This window comes from Emys orbicularis, chromosome 2 (genome assembly GCF_028017835.1).
Source record: "Emys orbicularis isolate rEmyOrb1 chromosome 2, rEmyOrb1.hap1, whole genome shotgun sequence".
In the NCBI taxonomy this organism is placed as follows: Eukaryota; Metazoa; Chordata; order Testudines; family Emydidae; genus Emys; species Emys orbicularis.
The window spans coordinates 164,131,257-164,153,223 of NC_088684.1; the positions used below are offsets into that span (position 1 = coordinate 164,131,257).

General features: G+C 44.5%; 1 protein-coding gene across 1 annotated transcript in view; it reads left to right on the plus strand.

Moving 5' to 3' along the window:
• SEMA5A (semaphorin 5A) overlaps positions 1–21,967 on the plus strand; it is a 505,753-nt gene that overhangs the window by 408,266 nt on the left and 75,520 nt on the right. Inside the window, exon 15 of the mRNA XM_065399065.1 lies at positions 15,207–15,432. Coding sequence (XP_065255137.1) covers positions 15,207–15,432 — 226 coding nt within the window. The remainder of the gene's footprint in view (positions 1–15,206; positions 15,433–21,967) is intronic.

Here is a 21,967-nt window from a genome sequence, read left to right on the forward strand (position 1 = left end):
CATGACGGATGCCATCCATCTCATGGAGAACTACCTAGCTGGCAAGTCCCCCATTATGAGGCCCCCTTCGGTGTCGGCTGGAACAAAGAGCCCCGTGCCCCTAAAGGAGAGAACCACCTACAGACCCCAGGATCATGAGGAAAGTCGGCATCCTCCCCCCCACCAGAGCTTCGGAGGGCTCGAGGAGCCAGGGGTGCCAGGGGTGCCAGGGGCCCCACGACTCAGAGGTCCAGAGCCATTACCCAAAGGTCCACCAGAGGCCCAGCCTGGGCCCATACTCGGCCCAGAACTTGGGGAGACCCTGGTATGAAAAACATTGGTGCCTAATCCTGGCCCAACCCAGGGCACCATTATGTTACAGTGCCTGCATGGGGATGTGAGGGCCTACCCCCACACAGAAGGGACTTTAATGGTGAGAACACGCGAGGGGCCCCTAATGGTTGGTCTGGCCCCGACCCTGGTCTACCCAGTTATTTTAGGCAGGGCCTGAAACTATTTTGGGCAATTGTTAGCAGAACTACCTCCGGCCCCCAGCTGGCCTGAAGATGTGACCCTTGTGGGGGTGGAGGAGCTTGCTGACCTTGGTGAAGGGACTTCCCAGTCCTCAGCATCAACCCAAGCCAACCATGCCCCCTCCCAGCCAGGAGGGGAGCTCCCCCCATTACCTGAATCGGAGATCCTGACTTTGTGGAGGAGCAATAGGCTGACAACACCCTGAGTCGGGCATATGCCCAGGTGGCGGCGGTGAAAGGGGAGACTGTCGAACCCCACCAAGCGGGACAGTTCCCACGCTTTGAGATTCAAGGTGACTATCTGTACCTCATAGAGAAAGATCAACTGATGGAAGAGGTCCGACATCAGCTCTTGGTGCCCCGACCGTACCGGAGGAAAGTTATGCGACTCACCCATGCCATACTCATGGCTGGACACCTTGAAAGGGAAAAGATGCTAGCCCAGATTTTAGCCCAGTTCTTTTGGCCAGGGGTCTACCAAGATGTGGCAGACTTCTGTGCCTCATGCCCAGAGTGCCAGCTCACTGCACCTCGGCCAGCTGAGAGAGCCCCGTTGATCCCCCTCCCGCTTGTAAGTGTATCCTTTGAGTGAATTGGAGTCAACATAGTTGGCCCACTGGAGAAGAGCGCTGTTGGATAGCGGTTCATTCTTACTTTAGTGGACTATGCAACTCGGTACCCTGAAGCAGTGCTGCTGCACTCCATGAATGCCAAGGGGGTGGCTACGGATCTTCTGAACATCTTCGACTGAGTCGGGTGTGGTGTTCTGTCCCATCTAGTGGCACTGAGACCACTTAGAGAGAGACAGAGAGTTAATGAGTCTGCTCTACAGCCTTAGCTAAGCACCATATGGCTTTTAGCTCATGCAGTAGAGGCTCATGTATTTAGCTTCCTAGGTTCGATCCCACCTGCCGACGATGGGGTCTGTCGGTGTACATAAGCATGTTTGGGACATCTAGTAGTGAATATCTACTGCATGTGCAAATAGTATGTAGATGCCAGAGAAGCCAAAAATCATATCTATTTATTTGAAAGAAACTTCATTCTAACTAGTTATGTATGTTGACCCAATGGTGGCAAATTCTATTAATTCATGGAGTGAGGAGGAAGAACTGTTATTATTAAAGAATGTAATTGATATATTAATAATTTATAGGCCAGCAAATCTTAACTTCTTAGAGCCCCAGTATTGTTTACCTTTTCCCAACAGGTAAACAGACCAAATATGCTTTGAGGTTTTTTCAGACAATCCCCACTGTCTGTGTAACAATATTCTGGCAAACATGACATGACCAAAAAGTCAGACACATAACATGTTCAATCTTGCAATAATAGTCGTTGTGTATGTAGGTCCTAGAATGAGCTACATTCCATGTACGTTAGATGACCTCTATTTAAGGTGAAAGAGGGGGAGAGAGAGACAGCTCTTTTGTTCAATTTTTGTTTCTGGAAAAGTGAGATTAAAGGTTATTCTGTTATTAGATAGGCAGTGACTAAGAAACAGAGTGAAGAAATACACTGGATTTCGAATAGATTTTTTTCATTTAAAATTGTCAAGGCTGTCTCTATTTGCATGGTCATTCTATGGTAGCAGCCCTGCCAACTGCTAGTATGGAAGTTCTCTATGTGATATCCTGTTCCTTTAAATGTTTGAGCACTCCCCTCTCCCCAGTGCAAAACCTCACTTTCATGTTGGTTCTAGTTTGGCTGCCAGAACAATAAAGCTACCATCACCACAGACAGCTGTGTTTCTATCATAAGAATATAAGAATGGCCATACTGGGTCAGACCAAAGGTCCATGTAGCCCAGAATCCTGTCTTTCAATAGTGGTGAATGCCAGGTGCCCCAGAGAGAATGAACAGAACAGGTAATCATCAAGTGATCCATCCCCTGTCACCCATTCCCAGCTTCTGGCAATCAGAGGCTAGGGACACCATTCCTGCCCATCCTGGCTAATAGCCATTGATGGACCTATCCTTCATGAATTTATCTAGTTCTTTTTTTGAACCCTATTTTAGTCTTAGCCTTCACAACATCCTCTGGCAATGAATTCCACAGGCTCACTGTGCATTGTGTGAAGAAATACTTCCTTTTGTTTGTTTTAAACCTGCTGCCTATTAGTTTTTGTGTTATGAGGAATAAATAACACTTCCTTCTTTACTTTCTCCACACTAGTCATCATTTTATAGACCTCTATCATATTCCCTCTTGGTCGTCTCTTTTCCAAGTTCAAAAGTCCCAATCTTTTTAATCTCTCCTCATATGGAAGCTGTTCCATACCCCTAATCATATTTGTTGCCCTTTTCTGAACCTTTTCCAATTCCAATATATCTTTTTTGAGATGGTGCGACCACATCTGCACGCAGTATTCAAGATGTGGGCGTACCATGGATTTAGATAGAGACAATATGATATTTTCTGTCTTACAATATATTCCTTTCTTAATGATTCCCAACATTCTGTTCGCTTTTTTGACTGCCGCTGCACATTGAATGGATTTTTTCAGAGAACTATCCACAATGACACCAACCTCTCTTTCTTGAATGGTAACAGTTAATTTAGACCCCATTATTTTATATGTATAGTTGGGAGTATGTTTTCCAATGTGCATTACTTTGCATTTATCAACATTGAATTTCATCTGCCATTTTGTTGCCCAGTCACACAGTTTTGTGACATCCCTTTGTAGCTCTTTGCAGTCTGCTTTGGACTATCTTGTGTAGTTTTCTATCATCTGCAAATTTTGCCATCTCACTGTTTACCCCTTTTTCCAGATCATTTATGAATATGTTGAATAGGACTGGTCCCAGTACAGACTTCTGGGGGACACCACTGTTTACCTCTCTCCATTCTGAAAACTGACCATTTATTTCTAACCTTTGTTTCCTATCTTTTACCTAGTTGCCAATCCATGAAAGGACCTTCCCTCTTATCCCATGACAGCTTACTTTGCTTAAGAGTGGATCCCCCTTGTCCACATGCTTGTTGACCCCCCCTCAAAGAATTCTAGTAGATTGGTGAGGCACAATTTCCTTTTAGAAAAAACATGTTGACTCTTCCTCCAACAAATTATGTTCATCTATGTGTCTGACAATTCTGTTCTTTACCATAGTTTCAACCAATTTGCCTCGTTCTGGAGTCAGGCTTACTGGCCTGTAATTGCCGGAATCACCTCTGGAGCCCTTTTTAAAAGTTGGCAACACATTAGCTGTCCTCCAGTCATCTGGTACAGAAGCTGATTTAAGTGATAGGTTACAGACTACAGTTAGTAGTTCTGCAATTTCACATTTGAGTTCCTTCAGAACTCTTGGGTGAATACCATCTGGTCCTGGTGACTTATTGCTGTTTAATTTATCAATTTGTTCCCAAACCTCCTCTAATGACACCTCAATCTGGGACTGTTCCTCAGATTTGTCAGCTAAAAAGAAAGGCTCAGGTTTGGGAATCTCCCTCACATCCTCAGCCATGAAGACCGATTCAAAGAATTCATTTAGTTTCTCTGCAATGGCCTGATTGTCCTTGAGTGTTCCTTTAGCACCTTGATCATCCAGTGGCCCTACTGGCTGTTTAGCAGGCTTCCTGCTTCTGATGTACTTAAAAAAAATTTCTTTTGCTAGCTGGTCTTCAAATTCTTTTTTGGCCTTCCAAATTATATTTTTACACTTTACTTGCCAGCTTTTATGCTCCTTTCTATTTTCCTCACTAGGATTTAACTTCCACTTTTTAAAGGATGCCTTTTTGCCTCTCACTGCTGCTTGTACTTTGTTGTTTAGGCACAGTGGGCATGTTTTTTGGTTCTCTGACTGTGTTTTTTAGTTTGGGGTATACATTTAAATTGAGCCTCTATTATGGTGGCTTTAAAAAGTTTCCATGCAGCTTGTAGTTATTTCACTTTTGGCACTATACCTTTTAATTTCTGTTTAACTAAATTCCTCATTTTTGTGTAGTTCCCCTTTCTGAAATTAAATGCTACCATGCTGGGCTGCTGTTGTGTTTTTCCCTGCCACAGGAATGTTTAATTTAATTATGTTATGGTCACTATTACCAAGCAGTCCAGCTATATTCACCCATTGGACCAGATTCACCTGTTGGACCTGTGCTTCACTTAAGACTAAATTAAGAATTGCCTCTCCTCTTATGGGTTCCAGGACTAGCTGCTCCAAGAAGCAGTCATTTAAGGTGTCAAGAAATTTTGTCTCTGCATCCCTTACTGAGGTGATATGTACCCAGTCAATATGAGGATAGTTGAGGTTTTTTTTATTTTTATAGCCTCTCTAATCTCCCTAAGCATTTCACAGTCACTATCACCGTCCTGGTCAGGTGGTTGGTGGTATATCCCTACTGTTATATTCTTATTATTCGAGCATGGAATTACTTTCCAATGGGATTCTATGGTACAGTTTGGGGTTTTTTTCACATATAGTGCCACTCCGTCATCAGCACGACCTGTTCTGTCCTTCTGATATATTTTTACCCTGGTATTACTGTGTCCCATTGATTATTCTCATTCCACCAATCTTCTGTGATGCCTATTATATCAATATCCTCACTTAATATGAGGCACTCTAGTTCACCCATCTTATTATTTAGATTTCTAACATTTGTATATAAGCACTTTAAGAACTTGTCAATTTTATCTGTCTGCCATTACGTGATGTAATTGAATGGAACTCTTTTCCATTTGACTGTTTCTCATTAGTTCCTACCTGTATTTTATCATCTTCCATCCTCTCCTCCTTACTTGAAAATAGAGAATCTCCATTAATATATCCTCCCCTAAGGGATGTCTCTGTCCTAACCATGTGCTCCTTCACATCTGTTTGTTTTCCCACAGCCCTTAGTTTAAAAACTGCTCTATGACCTTTTTAATTTTAAGTGCCAGCAATCTGGTTCCATTTTGGTTTAGGTGGAGCCCATCCTTCCTGTATAGGCTCCCCCTTTCCCAAAACTTTCCCCAATTCCTAATAAATCTAAACCCCTCCTTCCTACACCATCGTCTCATCCACGCATTGTGACCCTGCAGTTGTGCCTGTCTAACTGGCCGTGCACTTGGAACTGGAAGCATTTCCACGTGTCCAGAGAATGCTACTGTGACACCCTGGCATCCCAATATTCACCACTGTCATGTTTTGTACAAAGTATGCCTTGTGAGGTATCATTCTAAGAGTCTTGGTCTGCTAGACATTAATAACTCATTGGATTGTATGTGCTATCGTTGTATGTGAAGTTAGGAAGTTTGGCTGTGTATGTGTTACTGAAACATGTTGTGAGGTTGAAAATACCAACAAGCAGCCTTTCAGGTACAACAGTAAAAAGGACAAACGATGTTAATGTCTTATTGAGAAATGCACACAAGCACAAGGATTACCCCAGGAAGTGTGTTCAATAGAAACCTCTCAGAAATAGCACTACACAATGGGAACTATTTTACCCAGGTCACAGCAAAAGAGCTTTCTAGCAAGTGGGAAGAAGATATAAAAGGGGGAAAAAAGGGACCTCACTCTCCCTACAACAACACACTTGAGGAACACGGACTGAACTGTGGGAAGTGATGGTCCCAGGCTAGAGGGATTTCTAGCCTGTGTATGAAAACCTGGAAAACCCCAGCTGCAGAAAGAACCAAGGCAGCTTGTGTTTTAAGAATCTGCCAGCCTGTTTATCACTCAGGGTGAGAATTTCCTAATTCATATCCTACCTATCTAGTGTGTTAATCTCAGTTTCCGGTTTTGTTTATTTACTAGGTAATCTGCTTTGATCTGTTTATCACTTATAACCATTTAAAATCTACCTTTTAATTAATAAACTTATTTTATGTTTTAATCTAAACCAGTGAGCTTTGACTGGAGTGGTTGGGGAAAATCTCTGGTTGGTTACCACAAGTGTGCATTGTTCTCTTCACATTGAGGGAGAGGCGGACCAGGTATTAAACCCATATACTGGCCAGATTTGACCCTGGCAGGATGGTACTGCTCTGGGGTCTCAGGCTAGGAAGCTGGTGGTCAGAGAGCCTGCGTATAACTGCAGCTGGGTGTGTCCCTACCTATATGAATGCTGGTGACAGTGCAGGCTGGAAGGCTTTGCAGCTTGCCACAGCAGTACAGTGTGAGAGGGAGCCCAAGCTGCCAGGTCAGAGGGCTCAGTAGTACCCCAGTTCCAGGTGGCACCCCAGGGTGAATCCGTCACAGTGGCATAGAAGGCAGGATTATATGCACCGCTTGTTGCTCTGAGACACTGGTAGTGATTTTAAGTGAGTTTTAAGTGTGATGGCTAGAGATCAGTCAAAGTGGTTACCAATTTGTTATTTTCTGTTTACTTATTTTGGGCAAGGGAAGTAGGGATAGAAAAGCAGGAAAATGAGTGAAAACGAAACTAGCAAGAAGCAGGAGCTTGGCAGATTGCAGGCAGAAGAGAGGGAGAAGGAACACAAGAGACAGATGGAATTAAAACAATTATATAAAAAAAAAGAATTGGAAGCAGAAAATGCCAGACAAGAAGCTGCATACCAAACGGCCCTGAAACTGCAAGACAAAGAGATGGAGGCCCGAAAGCTAGCCATGGAGGAGAGGGATTTCTAGCCTGTGAGAGGAATACCTGGGGTTTTTAAACTGCAAGCAAGGGCAGTTGGCCCCTTAAGAAACTCTGCAACGGGCTTAAATCATCATTTAGGGTGAGAAGTTGCTACTCATATCCAACCTCTTTAGTATATTAAGCTTAGATTGCATTTTTGTTTATTTGCTAGATAATCTGCTTTGATCTGTTTGCTGTCCCTTATAATCACTTAAAATCTATCTTTTGTAGTTAATATATTTGTTTTTGCTTTATCACAAACCAGTGTGTGGGAGCTATAACTTGGAGGCAGAAAGCTGTGTATATTCCTCTCCACATTGAGGGAGGGGTGAATTTCATGAGCTTACACTATACACCTGTGCAGTGCAAGATGGTATAATTTTGGGTTTACACTCCAGAGTGGGATGCGTGCCTAAGTGGCTGGGAAGTTCCTCAGCTGAAGCTTTCCCATGCAGAGCTAATCACGGCATCTGTATGTTTCTGCAACTGGGTGTGTCCCTACCTGTATGTGTGCTGGTGAAGGCCTGGGAGAGGGCCTGGCAGGCTGGTCACAGCAGTATCATATAAAGGGAGCCCAGGCTGGTGGGTCACGCAGGCTCAGTGGTACCCCAGTTCCAGGTGGCACCTTGGGGGGAACCTGTCACAGCTACCATGAAGGTCCTGGACTTCAATATTGTGTCTTGCAGCCTACATTTGGCCTCCAGGACCTCTCTCCTATCCTTCCCTATGTCATTGGTACCTACATGTACCATGACCACTGGCTCCTCGCCAGCACTACACAAAACTCTATCTAGATGTCTTGAGCGATCCGCAACGTTCACACCAGGCAAGCAAGTCACCATGCGGTTCTCCCGGTCATTGGAAACCCAGCTATCTATGTTTCTAATGATCGAATCACCCATTACTAATACCCATCTCTTCCTAATAACTGGAGTTCCCTCCCCCAGAGAGGTATCCGCAGTGCAAGAGGATACCACAACATCATCTGGAAGGACGGTCCCAATTATGGGATCGTTTTCCTCAGCTCCAGCTGGATGTTCTCCTTCCCTGAGACTTTTTTTCTCTTCAACAGCACAGAGGCTGTGTCCCAGAAAGTCTCATCTATGTACCTCTCTTTCTCCATTAGCTCCTCCACTTCAGCCATTCTAGTCTCCAAAGCCTGTACACGGTCTCTAAGAGCCAGGAGCTCCTTGCACCGAATGCATACATACACCACCTGCCCATAGGTACAGGTAATCATACATGCTGCATTGAGTGCAATAAACTGGATAGCCCCCACTCTGTTGCTGGACTTCTGCCTGCATTCTCTTCTTACTCCTGCAGCTTGTTCCTTTGTTGTTGTTGTTTTGTTTTTTATCAGGGGGTGTTTTGGGTCTTAAGTTTAAAGAATGTTAAGTGTATCTAGCCCCCATTCCCCCGCTAAACACCCTCGCAAAACTCCCCTGTTAGCTGCTCCTGGTCACTAGTTAAAGCCCTGGTCTTCCTGAGTAGCCCCGCCACCCTAGGTAAGGGTTGATGGGTGCTAAAGGGCTTAGAGATCAAAGCCTTGTTAAGATGCTCTCAGCCTTGCCTAGCAGGCTCAGCACACGATCCCCCAAACAAACAGACCAGATGGTATATTTCAGTCAAGCAGCAAGCACACCACAAACACAGGATAGCTGTGAAATTTGCCATGCAAAAAAGTCTTTCTTTCAGGGTCTGTGCATAGTGGGTCCCAGGTGTTCATTCAGATCAAGTTTTTGAATTTGTATTATAGTGTGCAAAATTTGAAGAAAATGGCAATAGACTAAGTTAGATTTATATAATGATATTTTGCTGGTGTCCTGTTATACAGTACTTGTGATTTGTTTTTAGCTGTAGGAATATATAGTACTGTAATCAATTTTTCTTTTAAAAGAAGTTGAGAAGATTTTCTGCCTGTCTAAAATTGTGTACATATAGAGCAATTTAGATTTTTTTAAATGTAAATGGCACATTCATTTTAAGTTCAATTGAATGTGTTTCTAAACCATCCAAGACTTTTGGTTCTTGAAGAAAAAGGCTATTTCAGTCTACTCAAGAACTTTTGATTTTACGGGCAAACAAAGGTAAAAAAAATGAATATAATGGCATCATAATACCCAAGAGAAGTAGAGCTTCAGTTTATAGTGGGTTTATCTTGACAAATGCAGGGAACACATGAGGTTGATGCTGGGATAAAGCACAGGAGATGTCTGACAGGCTCTGTGGCTGCTGAATTTTCCAGCCCTATCTCTTCTCAGGGTGTGTTTATACTGCGATTAAAAACCTGTGGCAGCTGGCTCTGGCTCGCAGGGCTCAGGCTAAAGGGCTGTTTAATTGCTGTGTAGATGCTTGGACTGGGGCCCAGGCTCTAGGGACCTGTAAGGTGGAAGGGGCCCAAACACGAACATTTACACTGCAATTAAACAGCCTCTTAGTTCGAACCTCATGAGCTCGAGCCAGCTGGCACGGGCCAGCCGTTGGTTTTTAATTGCAGTGTAGACATACCCTTAGGCAGCTTGCTGGTCCATTCAGTTTGCATCTGCTTAATTATTTTTTCTGCTGGATTCTTTACTTTTTTCCACATGAAACAAATATTTTGGGCCAGAACCCAATGGAACTTTGCCCATTTATACCAGGTGAGACTCTGGTCCTTTATATGAGAAGGTTTCAGCTACCACCTCAAAACTACAGCTATTGAATTTTGAAAAATGACATAATTGGTGCACAATGAAACAAACAGCAAGAGTAACTTGAAATACAGAAGTATTTGGAATCAATATACAATTCTACAGTTCTGAGAGAATATTCTAGTAATAATCTCCCCACCGATGCAGTACATTAAGAGTAAATCCTAAAAGACAACCAATGTGATGAGTGAATTTTAATGGGTTATTAATGCTGATTTAGCTGTCTTGTGTATGTTGAGAGATTACCTCAGTAGATCACAAAGAATAAGAACAGAAAAGAGAACAAAAGAAGTGCACGCAACAAGGAGATACTGTATGCATAAAAAAATAATAATAAAGAAACTGAAAACAGAAAAAAAAGATAAATAGGAAACAGAATATTCGATAGAAAACTGGTTCTATTACTTGTAACTGTAGCAGCTAACAAATAGAGTTAAGTATTTTTTTTAAAAAATATGCTACAATGTACTTTTAATCATCTTTAGTCTTGAATCTATAGTTGAATCAGAAAAATGGGGTGTACTCAATCTGCTATATATTCTATCATTTATTCTGTGCACCGTCTCTTTCTGACAGAGGCAATATTCCCTCAAACTTAGAAAGCCAATATTTCCATGTTGGATGCAACAGATGTTGCCATCTGCAATTTAAAGTAGAATATCTTTTGCACATAATATTGTTGCTATCCATTTTTGCTGATGGATACTTACCTTTGATATATTACTGAAATCACACAACACAAAAAGTGTGGGCGATCTTGGCATTACAACAATAGATGCATATCCTGTTCCATTAAATAATATTTTTATTATGTTTTTATGTAGAGACAGGACCAAAATATATTGCTAATATCACATGTAATATATATATTTTTTACAGATGCAACAACTATCACTGTTTTTAATTCACATTGTTTTACTTTAGGTGGCAGTCAATGTAAAGAGTGAAAAACTCGTATTCTATGGATTTTTAACCTCCTTCGCAGACATATGGGCAGGGCCCTTGTGATTCTGCAACCCAAGAATTTGCCACGCAATTTGCTGCAGAACTGTGCTCCAAAATCTATGGCCGTGTCCATACTATGGGGATTATAGCAACATAACAACAGTGCTGTAGCTATGCTGGCATAACCCCATAGTGTAGACGCCGCCTACAGCAATAGAAGGGATTTTTCTGTCACTGTAGGAACACCACCTATCAAGCGATGGTAGCTAAGTGGATGGAAGGATTTTGGAGCTGCGTCTACACCAGGGGTTAGACCAGCATAGCTACAGAGCTCAGTGGTGTAGATTTTTCATACCCCTGAGCACCATACCTATGTCAAACTAAATTTTAAATGTAGATGAGGCCTAACCTTTCATTTAAACAAAAAATGGTGGTCCTGTCGCACCACTGCATTACTTCAGTTTTAACGTTGGTTTAACTCCACAGATTTCAGTGAAGTAAAGCTGGAGTAACACAGTGGTGAACAGGTCATATGTTTTTAGCCTTCTGGATTGCAAAGAAAGCCTTGAAAATGTGTCTGCACTACATAGCTTATGCTGGCTTAGCTAGTGCTAATAGTGCCTCTAGGGTAGACAGAGCCTATATCAACAAAAGGCATTTTTGTGTTGGTGTAGGAACACAACCTTTCCGAACAACATGCTACATCAATAGAAGCACTCTTGTGTCAACACAGCTAAGTCTACTCTGGGGTTTTTGCCATGTTGGTCAGGGTTACGTTTTTTTCACACGCCTAATCCATGTAGCTATGCTGATATAACTTGTAAAGCCTGGTCTACACTAAAACGTTAGGTCAACTCTGCTACATCACTCAGGGTGTGAAAAATCCACACCCCTGAGCAACGTGGTTACATTGACCTAACCCCTGGTGTAGGTAGCTCTAGGTCAACAGAAGAACTCTTCCAAAGACCTAGCTAACTGCCTCTCAGGGAGGTGGATTATCTGTGCCAACAGAGGAGAACCCATCTTGTCGACATAGGTAATATGTAAGGTACTGATGTGCTACAGTGGTGCAGCTGCAGCTGTGTCTCTGTAGTGTTTCAAGTATAGACAAGCCCTAAGTGTAGACCACATCTGAGGGTACACTTTTGCTATCATGTTTTTCTGAATATGCCGAGAGCCTGAAACAATAGTTCTAAAAGGTGTGAACTGCCCCACTCATATCAATAGGTTGTGAATAATGTTGACATTTACAATGTTACCTCATCTCATACCTGTCCCATACCTGGCTGCCAAAACCCGCCATTTCACCCTGACATCTTCTGTGATGCAGTTGGGCAATATCAATACAAAAATCTGCAGTATATTGAAGACTGAAAGTGTGAGAACAGTGTAAAATAAACTTTTTGTTATCAAAGTAAAGAACAAAGAGATCACTATACTGCTTGTGATATTCATTTTCGTATTTAATTCAGCAAAAAATTATATTTTTTAGTTTATCGGAAACTGCCACAGAATCCAGAGACCTTGCCACAGAATTAAATTCCACCTTGCCATAGAGCACTGAGGGCTGGCATGTGGGACCTGATTCTCCACTGCCTTGTAATATGTGTAGTCATTTACAGCTGTGCAAAGTGGGTGTAAAATTCTCCTTACTATTCTGATTTAGCACTGGTGTAATGACTACACACATACAAGACAATGGAGAAAAAGGCCCATCCTATATGTCCATACAGCCTTTCTGGAAACTCATCCCGGTTTTCACTTCAGTGGGGCTGGATATGTGTAACAGAGAGTAGAATTCAACCCATTGTATTTAAGTTCTCTTTCTATTTCAGTGGTGCTAAAACTGGGAGATAGACTCACTCTACTACAGTATCTGGTTACTAAACATGAACTACAATATATTTTGGAAGGAAAGAGAACTGAAAATGATGACTGAAAAGACACAGGGCAGTTATGCAGCAGTGGACATCTAAATTTATTGTACTTCCTCCTGTGACATTTTGATAAATGATATTTACACTCTCTCAACATAAATAAGTAAATAATAATAAGTTAAATATTGTATCTCGGAGCTGAGAGAATGTCATCAAATTATCATTTTTGAAACAGCCAGATATGGATATGACTCTCTGAGATAAAGGCTGCTCTCAGTTACACCCATGTAACACTACTGAAGACTTTAGAGATGTATGTGTGAGACCCTTGTCCCATATACATAGATTAATCCATATGGAGTAGTAAGTTGTTTTTCTGCATGCTGGCAAATGTAATTAAGGGAATTAATAGTTGGTTTGTATGTTTTATTTACATTTTTTTCAAATGCTTTATAGTCTGAAAATGTTTAAATGTCTTAGCTACTACTTAATTATAGACCTGGCTAATGCCTTAAAGTTGAGCTTTATTACCACAGATACTGTAGATCTAATTTTATCCTAGTTAATTTAATTGTTGTTAGTGCAGCTAATAACATGTGGCTAGATTCACAAAAGGACTTAGACACCTAAGTGCCACTTTAGGCTCCTAACACCCAGAATCAGGCCCCACAGACATTCACAAAGCCCCTGCTCAGCTGCCCCTATAGGGGCCTAAACTCACTCAACAACTACATTTTTCTGGTAAAAGTTCCGTAGGTGCCTGTGTTTCTGCCTCTGCATGTGAGCATTACAACCTATTGAGATGAGTGGGGCAGTTCTAACCCCATATCAGGCTTATGGATGCCTAAGCTCCAGAGCAGTGCACAAACTGGGGCAAGAAAGACTTTCTTCTGCCTAACTAGCCTGAAGTGTCACCTGACTGGCCCCCTACAGGTGAGCTTACACAAAACAGCAGGGGCACAGGAGGAGGACCTCCCTCATAAACTTTAGCCCAGTGATTAGGATACGCACCTGGGAAGTTGGAGACCCCCAGTTCAAGTTCCCTGTCCACCTGAAGGGGAGAAAGGATTTGAACTGTGTCTGCTGCCCTTAAGGTGAGTGCCCTAATCACTTGGGCTATGAGATATTCTGGTGTGGGGCTGCCTCAGTCTATCTCCTGTTAAAGCTGTTCCACTGTGAATGAATAAAGAAAGAATAATTGAGAGAGAGTATGACTATGTAGCCTGATGGTTAGAGCACTCAGCTGAGTGGCCCAGGATCCAGTTCTCCTGCTCCATTTATTTTATGTATTATCCACAGTGGAACAGCTTTAACAGGAGAGACCTAAGGTATGTCTATATTACAAGTGCTATAGCAGCACAGTTGCCACGCTGCAGCTACGCTGCTGTAGTTTAGACACTTGCTACAGCAGCAGAAGAGGTTTTTCTGTCGCTGTAGTAAATGTGCCCCCTCGAGAGGTGATAGTTATGTTGATGGAAGAATTCTTCCATTGACCTAGGGGTGTCTACACTGAGGTGTAAGTCAGCTTAACTACATCTCTCAGGAGTGTGAAAATGCCACGTCTTTCTAATTTCTCTGGGGGTGGTCGACCCCCCCTCTGCCCCAGGCCCCGCCCCCACTCCACTCCTTCCCCCAAGGCCTCATCCCACCGCTTCCTGCTTCTTCCCACCCCATTCCGCCCCCTCCCCCAAGTGTGTCCCACCTTCACTCCAGCCCCCTCCCCCAGGGCCTCCTGCAGGCTGCTGAACAACTGATCTGTGGCGGGCGGGAGGCAATGGGAGGAAGTGGGAGGAGCTGATCGGTGAGGCCACTGCAGCCACAATTTTTTTCCCATGGGTACTCCAGCCCCGGAGCACCCATGGAGTCAGCGCCTATGGTGAAATAGCTAGGTTGACCTATGTTTTAGGTGTAAGCCAGGCCTGATGGAGCCCCATGTTAAAATATTCCATAGCCAAGTAGTTAGAGGACTCTCCTGAAAGGTAGTAGATCCCAGTTCAAATCCCTTTTCTCCATCATGTGGAGGAGGGACTTGAACTGTGGGGGTCTCCTACATCCCACGTGAGTGCCCTAACCACTGGGCTGAAAGTTATGTGGAGTTCCTCCTCTCCCTATCCACCCCTCCCCCCACAAAGAGAGAAATTTCCAAGCAGAGGGCAATGTCTTCCTGAAGCTGACACTTATCTACCTGTCTCCAAGAGAGGGATGAGGCTTTGGATACACTCCTTGGCTTGGCACCTCCCATTGGCTAGCTTAGGTGAGGACCTGCCTATTATGCTGGCTTTTGTAAATCCTATTGAAAGGCGCCTATCTCTCCCCAGTCATTGTATACAGAGTCAAGGTGCCGAACTCAGGCTTTGTGAATCCCGGTAATTTTTCTAGGTAGCTGAAAGTTAGGCGTGGCAACACTCAGGGTCACCACTCCTAAATTCCTTTGTGAATCTAGCCCATTCTATGTATATTCCTCCAAGTAGAAAAAACCTTTGGGGTATTAGAATTCAGAATCCACTTGCAGGGATGAAGATTGGAGGAGAAGGAGATGGGATCAAAATTCTCTTGTCAGGTTGTTTTCTCTGTACCATACTGTATATATAAACAATTGATAATTTTCTTCTAGGAGTATCAACCTTGTAACACCAATCCCTGTCCAGAGCTGAAAAAGACCACCCCCTGGACTCCCTGGACTCCGGTCAATATCTCAGACAATGGTGGCCACTATGAACAACGATTCCGATACACTTGCAAGGCACGCTTGCCTGACCCAAATTTGCTAGAGGTTGGAAGACAAAGGATTGAAATGCGTTACTGTTCCAGTGATGGTACCAGCGGATGCTCAACAGATGGTAAGCAGAGATAGTGCAAGTGAATAATAGCACCTAGCAGACAATGGTATAACACAATCAAGTGGCTGGAAGTTGAAGCTAAACATTCAGAGTGGAATTAAGGTGTGTGTTTTTAACAGTGAGATTAATCAGGAATTGGAACAGTGTTGTGGTGAATTCTCCATCATTGGTAATTTTTCAATCAAGATTACATAGGATTTTTTATAGATATGCTTTACTTCAAATAGGAATTAATTCAGAGTAATCCTATGGCTTGTGTTTTATAGGAGATCACACAAGATGATCACACTGGTCACTTCTGGTCTTGGAATCTATGAACGTGCTAGAGAGATGGCTGTAGTTCCATTTTCATGACAGAGTGAAGCTTTTTATCTTGTTGGTGTTTTTCATAATGTTACAGAGTTTACAGCCAGAAGGGACCACTGGATCATCTAGTCTGACCTCCTGTATATCAGAGGTCACCATCTCTGCACTACCCAGTATCTATACCTGTCAAGGCTGTATCCCTACTTTGAACTTTAGGGTACAAATGTAGGGGCCTGCATGAAGACTTCTAAGCTTAACTACCAGCTTAGTTCTGGTCCGCTGCCACCATCCCAAAGCTAATTCCCTTTCCTGGGTAGCCTTGAGAGACCTTCACCAATTCCCTGGTGAATACAGATCCAAACTCCTTGGATTTTAAATAAGGAGAAATTGACCCTTCCCCCCTCCTTCCTTTCACCAACTCCTGGTGAATACAGATCCAAACCCCCTTTGGATCTTAAAACAAGGAGAAATCAATCAGGTTCTTAAAAAGAAGGCTTTTAATTAAAGAAAAAGGTAAAAATTATCTCTGTAAAATCAGTATGGAAAATAACTTTACAGGGTAATCAAACTTAAAGAGCTCAGAGGACTCCCCTCTGTCTTAGGTTCAAAGCATAGCAAACAAAGATAAGCACTCTAGTAAAAGGTACATTTACAAGTTGAGAAAACAAAGTAAATCTAAGACGCCTTGCCTGGCTTTTACTTACAATTTTGAAATAAGAGAGACTTGTTTAGAAAGATGGGGAGAACCTGGATTGATGTCTGGTCCCTCTCAGTCCCAAGAGCGAACAACCCCTTAAAACAAAGAGCACACACAAAAGCCTTTCCCCCCCCAAGATTTGAAAGTATCTTGTCCCCTTATTGGTCCTTGGGGTCAGGTGTCAGCCAGGTTACCCGAGCTTCTTAACCCTTTACAGGTAAAAGGATTTGGAGTCTCTGGCTAGGAGGGATTCCATAGCACTGTACACAGGAGAGCTGTCACCCTTCCCTTTATAGTTATGACACGCCCCCCAAATCACAGATAGTGTTGGACGTCCGGTTCCACACTGGCTGTGATTTCTTCCTGGAGCTTTAGGAGAAAACAGAGTTAATAAAACACATGTACCTTTAGACATACTACTGATTATATAAAAACTAACAATATGTTTTATTTCAAGAACAATTGTTAACCAGTTAACTCTGGGAAACTTTCCCGGGAGAGTGCATCAGCCACTTTGTTAGAAGCTCCCGAAATGTGTTGTATTTCAAAATCAAAATCTTGGAGAGCTAAACTCCACCGAAGAAGTTTTTTGTTATTTCCCTTGGCGGTATGAAGCCACTGTAGCGCAGCATGGTCTGTTTGTAGTTGGAAACGCCGTCCCCAAACATATGGGCGTAGCTTTTCCAGCGCGTACACAATGGCGTAGCATTCCTTTTCGCTGATTGACCAGTGGCTTTCCCTCTCAGACAGTTTCTTGCTGAGAAACACGACAGGATGGAATTCTTGATCCAGTCCTTCCTGCATTAAAACTGCTCCCACGCCTCGCTCGGAAGCATCTGTGGTTACTAGGAACGGTTTGTCAAAGTCTGGGGCCCTTAGCACAGGGTCAGACATGAGTGTCGCCTTAAGCTGGTTAAAGGCCTTTTGACACTTATCAGTCCACTGAACTGCATTTGGCTGTTTCTTTCTGGTTAGGTCTGTCAGCGGGGCGGCGATTTGGCTGTAGTGTGGTACAAATTGCCTATAATATCCGGCCAAGCCTAAGAAGGATTGGACCTGTTTCTTTGACTTTGGAACCGGCCACTTTTGGATAGCATCCACTTTGGCCTGTAGGGGATTTATAGTTCCTTGACCCACCTGGTGCCCCAGGTATGTCACTCGGTTTTGGCCTACTTGACACTTTTTAGCCTTAACAGTTAGTTCTGCCTGCCGGATGCGCTCGAAGACTTTTTTTAGGTGCTCCAGGTGTTCTGTCCATGAATCAGAAAAAATGGCCACATCATCGAGATAGGCAACTGCAGATTCTCCCAATCCCGCTAAGAGACCATCTACAAGTCTTTGGAAGGTGGCGGGTGCATTTCGCAACCCGAAAGGGAGTACATTGAATTCATACACCCCTGCCTGGGTGACGAAGGCGGACCTTTCCTTAGCGGGTTCATCTAGTGGTACTTGCCAGTACCCCTTGGTTAAGTCTAAAGTAGAGATGAATTGGGCATGTCCCAATTTCTCCAATAGCTCATCTGTGCGTGGCATTGGATAGTTGTCAGGACGAGTTACAGCATTTAGCTTACGGTAGTCCACGCAAAAGCGTATTTCCCCATCTGGTTTGGGAACTAGAACCACTGGAGATGCCCATGCACTGCTAGAGGGGCGGATTATACCCATTTGTAGCATGTCCTGGATCTCCCTTTGTATAGCCGCTTGGGCATGAGGTGACTCCCGGTAGGGTGGGGTTCTAATTGGGTGAGCATTACCTGTGTCAATGGAGTGGTATGCCCGTTCGGTCCGTCCTGGAGTGGCTGAGAAAATCGGTGCAAAGCTTGTGCACAGCTCCTTTATCTGCTGTCGCTGCAGACGTCCCAGGGTCGTGGAGAGGTTCACCTCTTCCACGCCACCATTCCTTTTTCCTTCATAGTAGACACCTGCAGGCCACTCCGCGTCATCAGTTTCCTGGGCTGTAAACTGGCAAACGTTTAATTCTCTAGAATAAAAGGGCTTAAGAGAATTAACATGGTATACCTTAGGCTTTATGTTGGAGGTGGGGGAGGCTATGAGATAGTTAACAGCTCCTAGGCGCTCCTGGACCGTGAATGGTCCTTCCCACGACGCTTCCATTTTATGGGCCTGGAGCGCCTTTAAGACCATGACTTGGTCTCCTACTTTGAAGGACCGTTCTCTGGAATGTTTATCATACCAGGCCTTTTGCTCTTCCTGAGCATCCTTTAGGTTTTCTTTAGCAAGGGCTAAAGAGTGTCAGAGGGTGTTTTGTAGGTTGCTTACAAAGTCTAGAATGTTAGTTCCTGGAGAAGGCGTAAACCCCTCCCATTGCTGCTTCACCAACTGTAATGGCCCCTTAACCTCGCGGCCATACACAAGTTCAAATGGTGAAAACCCTAAACTGGGATGTGGTACAGCCCTGTAGGCAAAAAGCAACTGCTGCAACACTAGGTCCCAATCATTGGAGTGTTCATTTATGAATTTACGTATCATGGCCCCCAAAGTTCCATTAAACCTCTCCACCAGACCATTGGTTTGATGGTGATGAGGGGTGGCAACCAAGTGATTCACCCCATGAGCTTCCCACAGGTTTTTCATGGTCCCTGCCAGGAAATTAGTTCCCGAATCTGTAAGGATGTCGGAGGGCCAACCTACCCTGGCAAAAATGTCTGCTAATGCCTGGCACACACTTTTAGCCTTGGTGTTGCTTAAGGGTACAGCTTCCGGCCATCGGGTAGCAAAATCCATGAAAGTCAGTACGTACTGCTTTCCTCTGGGTGTCTTCTTTGGGAAAGGACCCAGAATATCCACAGCTACTCGCTGAAATGGGACCTCAATTATGGGTAGTGGCTGGAGAGGGGCTTTAACCTGGTCTTGGGGCTTTCCCACTCGTTGGCACACCACACAAGACCGGACATAATTAGCAACGTCCTTGCCCATTCCCTCCCAGTGGAAGGACTTCCCCAACCGGTCTTTGGTTCTGTTCACCCCAGAATGGCCACTGGGATGATCATGGGCTAAGCTCAAGAGCTTTACCCGATACTTAGTGGGAACTACCAACTGTCTTTGAGGATGCCAGTCTTCCTGGTGCCCACCAGAAAGAGTCTCCTTGTATAAAAGCCCTTGTTCTACAACAAAACGGGATCGGTTAGAAGAGCTGAGAGGCGGTGGGGTGCTCCGCGCCGCCTCCCACGCTTTTTGAAGGCTGTCATCTGCTTCCTGCTCGGCCTGGAACTGTTCCCTTGATGCTGGAGACATCAGTTCCTCCTTGGACTGTGGACTGGGGCTTGGTCCCTCTGGAAGCGATGTAGGGGCTGGGGTTTTTTCCATTGACTGTGAACCGCTGCCCGCTGGTGCACTATGTGGTATCTCAGGCTCTGGCTGAGCCTCTTGGGTAGGGTTATCTGCTGCTTCCGCCAGTTCAGGCTCGCTGGTGTCCTCTGGCATTGGAGTTGTAGACGGGGTTGCAAGCGCTGGACTCAGTGCTGGCAATGGGTCTGGTGCTGGTTGCGTTGCCAGTTCCGGTTCCGGGACTGGCTTTGGCTGGGTCTCTGGGATTGGATCCACTACGGCTGTTGCAGTCGTTGGCAGGGGATCCGGTTCCACCACCTGTGTTTGGGTCTCCGGTAACACAGACGGGGCCCTGGTGGACGGCTCAGGAACAGGGATGGGGGTGAAAGCTTGCTTAGCCTGGCTGCAGGTGACTATTCCCACCCTCTTGGCTAGCTTCACATGGTTGGCCAAGTCTTCCCCCAGCAGCATGGGGATGGGATAATTGTCATAGACTGCAAAAGTCCACATTCCTGCCCAGCCCTTGTACTGGACATGCAACTGGGCTGTAGGCAAGGTTACAGACTGTGACACGAAGGGTTGAATTGTCACTGTAGCCTCCGGGTTGATGAGTTTGGGGTCCACTAGGGATTGGTGAATAGTTGACACTTGTGCCCCAGTGTCCCTCCAAGCGATAACCTTCTTTCCGCCCACTCTCAAGGTTTCCCTTCGCTCCGAGGGTATGAGAGAGGCATCTGGGTCTGGGGTTCTTTGGTGTGATTGGGGTGTAATGAACTGTAATCGGTTGGGGTTCTTGGGGCAGTGAGCCTTTATATGCCCCAGTTCATTACATTTAAAACATCGCCCTGCTAAGGTATCACCGGGGCGATGTTGGTTGATGGAGACTGGTGTGGTGGGGTGAGAAGGCGTCTGGGGTTTCCCTTGGGATGTGGGTGGGGCCTTGGGTTGTCCCCGGTGATAAGGTTTTGTTTCGGCTTGCCCCTTCTGATATTCACTCCAACTGCTACTAGCTTTTTTCTTTTCTGTCACCTCCACCCATTTGGCTCCAATCTCCCCCGCCTCGGTTACAGTTTTGGGCTTCCCATCTAGGATGTACCTTTCTATTTCCTCAGGAACACCCTCTAAAAACTGCTCCATTTGCAATAGGAAGGGCAACTCTTCCGTAGATTTAACATTTGCTCCTGATATCCAGGCATCCCAATTTTTCCCAATGTGGTAGGCATGTCGGGTAAATGACACATCAGGTTTCCACCTTAGGGCTCTGAACCGCCGACGGGCATGCTCAGGTGTTAGCCCCATTCTGATTCTGGCCTTGTTTTTAAAAAGTTCATAACTGTTCATGTGTTCCTTAGGCATTTCAGCCGCCACCTCTGCTAAGGGTCCACTGAGCTGCGGCCTCAGCTCTACCATGTACTGGGTTGGAGGGATGTTGTATCCAAGGCAGGCCCTTTCAAAATTTTCTAAGAAGGCCTCAGTATCATCGCCTGCCTTGTAGGTGGGGAATTTCCTGGGATGGGAAGTGGTACCTGGAGAGGAGTTGTTAGGATGGTCTGATGCACCCTGCCTAGTCCTTGCTGCTTCCAGTTCCATCTCTTTTTCTTTCAGCTCCATCTCTCTTTTATGGGCCTCCTGTTTGGCTTTTTCTTCTCTTTCATGGGCCTCCTGTTTGGCTTTTTCTTCTCTTTCATGGGCCTCCTGTTTGGCTTTCTCTTCTCTGTCTCTCAGCTCCATCTCTCTCTTGTGGGCCCCCTCTTTGGCTTTCTCCAGCTCCATCTCTCTCTTGTGGGCCCCCTCTTTGGCTTTCTCTTCTCTGTCTCTCAGCTCTATCTCTTTTTCTTTCAGCTCCATAGCTCTCTTGTGGGCCTCCTCTTTAGCTTTTTCTTCTTTGGTAGTCATTTTCCTGGTTTTCTTGTGCTGGGTCTCACCCTCTGCAGTTGACTGAAACTGGGATGTATTTAGCTTAGGCTCCTGCTGAGTGCTGCTGAGTTAACAGAGACTTTCTAACTAGCTACTTCCGAGGATGTAAAAAGAAAAAAAAACAGCTTGTAAATTACCTTTACCAGATCAAAGTTTGCTCACTTATTTGAACACTTCTCTTAACAAAGGACCTTGTTAAAAAAAACTTAACACCTCTGCCTTCAGGCAAGGAGAGATAAGATATGCATCTACCTTCAGCTCTGCTCTCCAAGCAGCTAGAAGGGAAAAAAAATCTCTTACTGGCTTTTGGGTTTAAAACGATCCCAC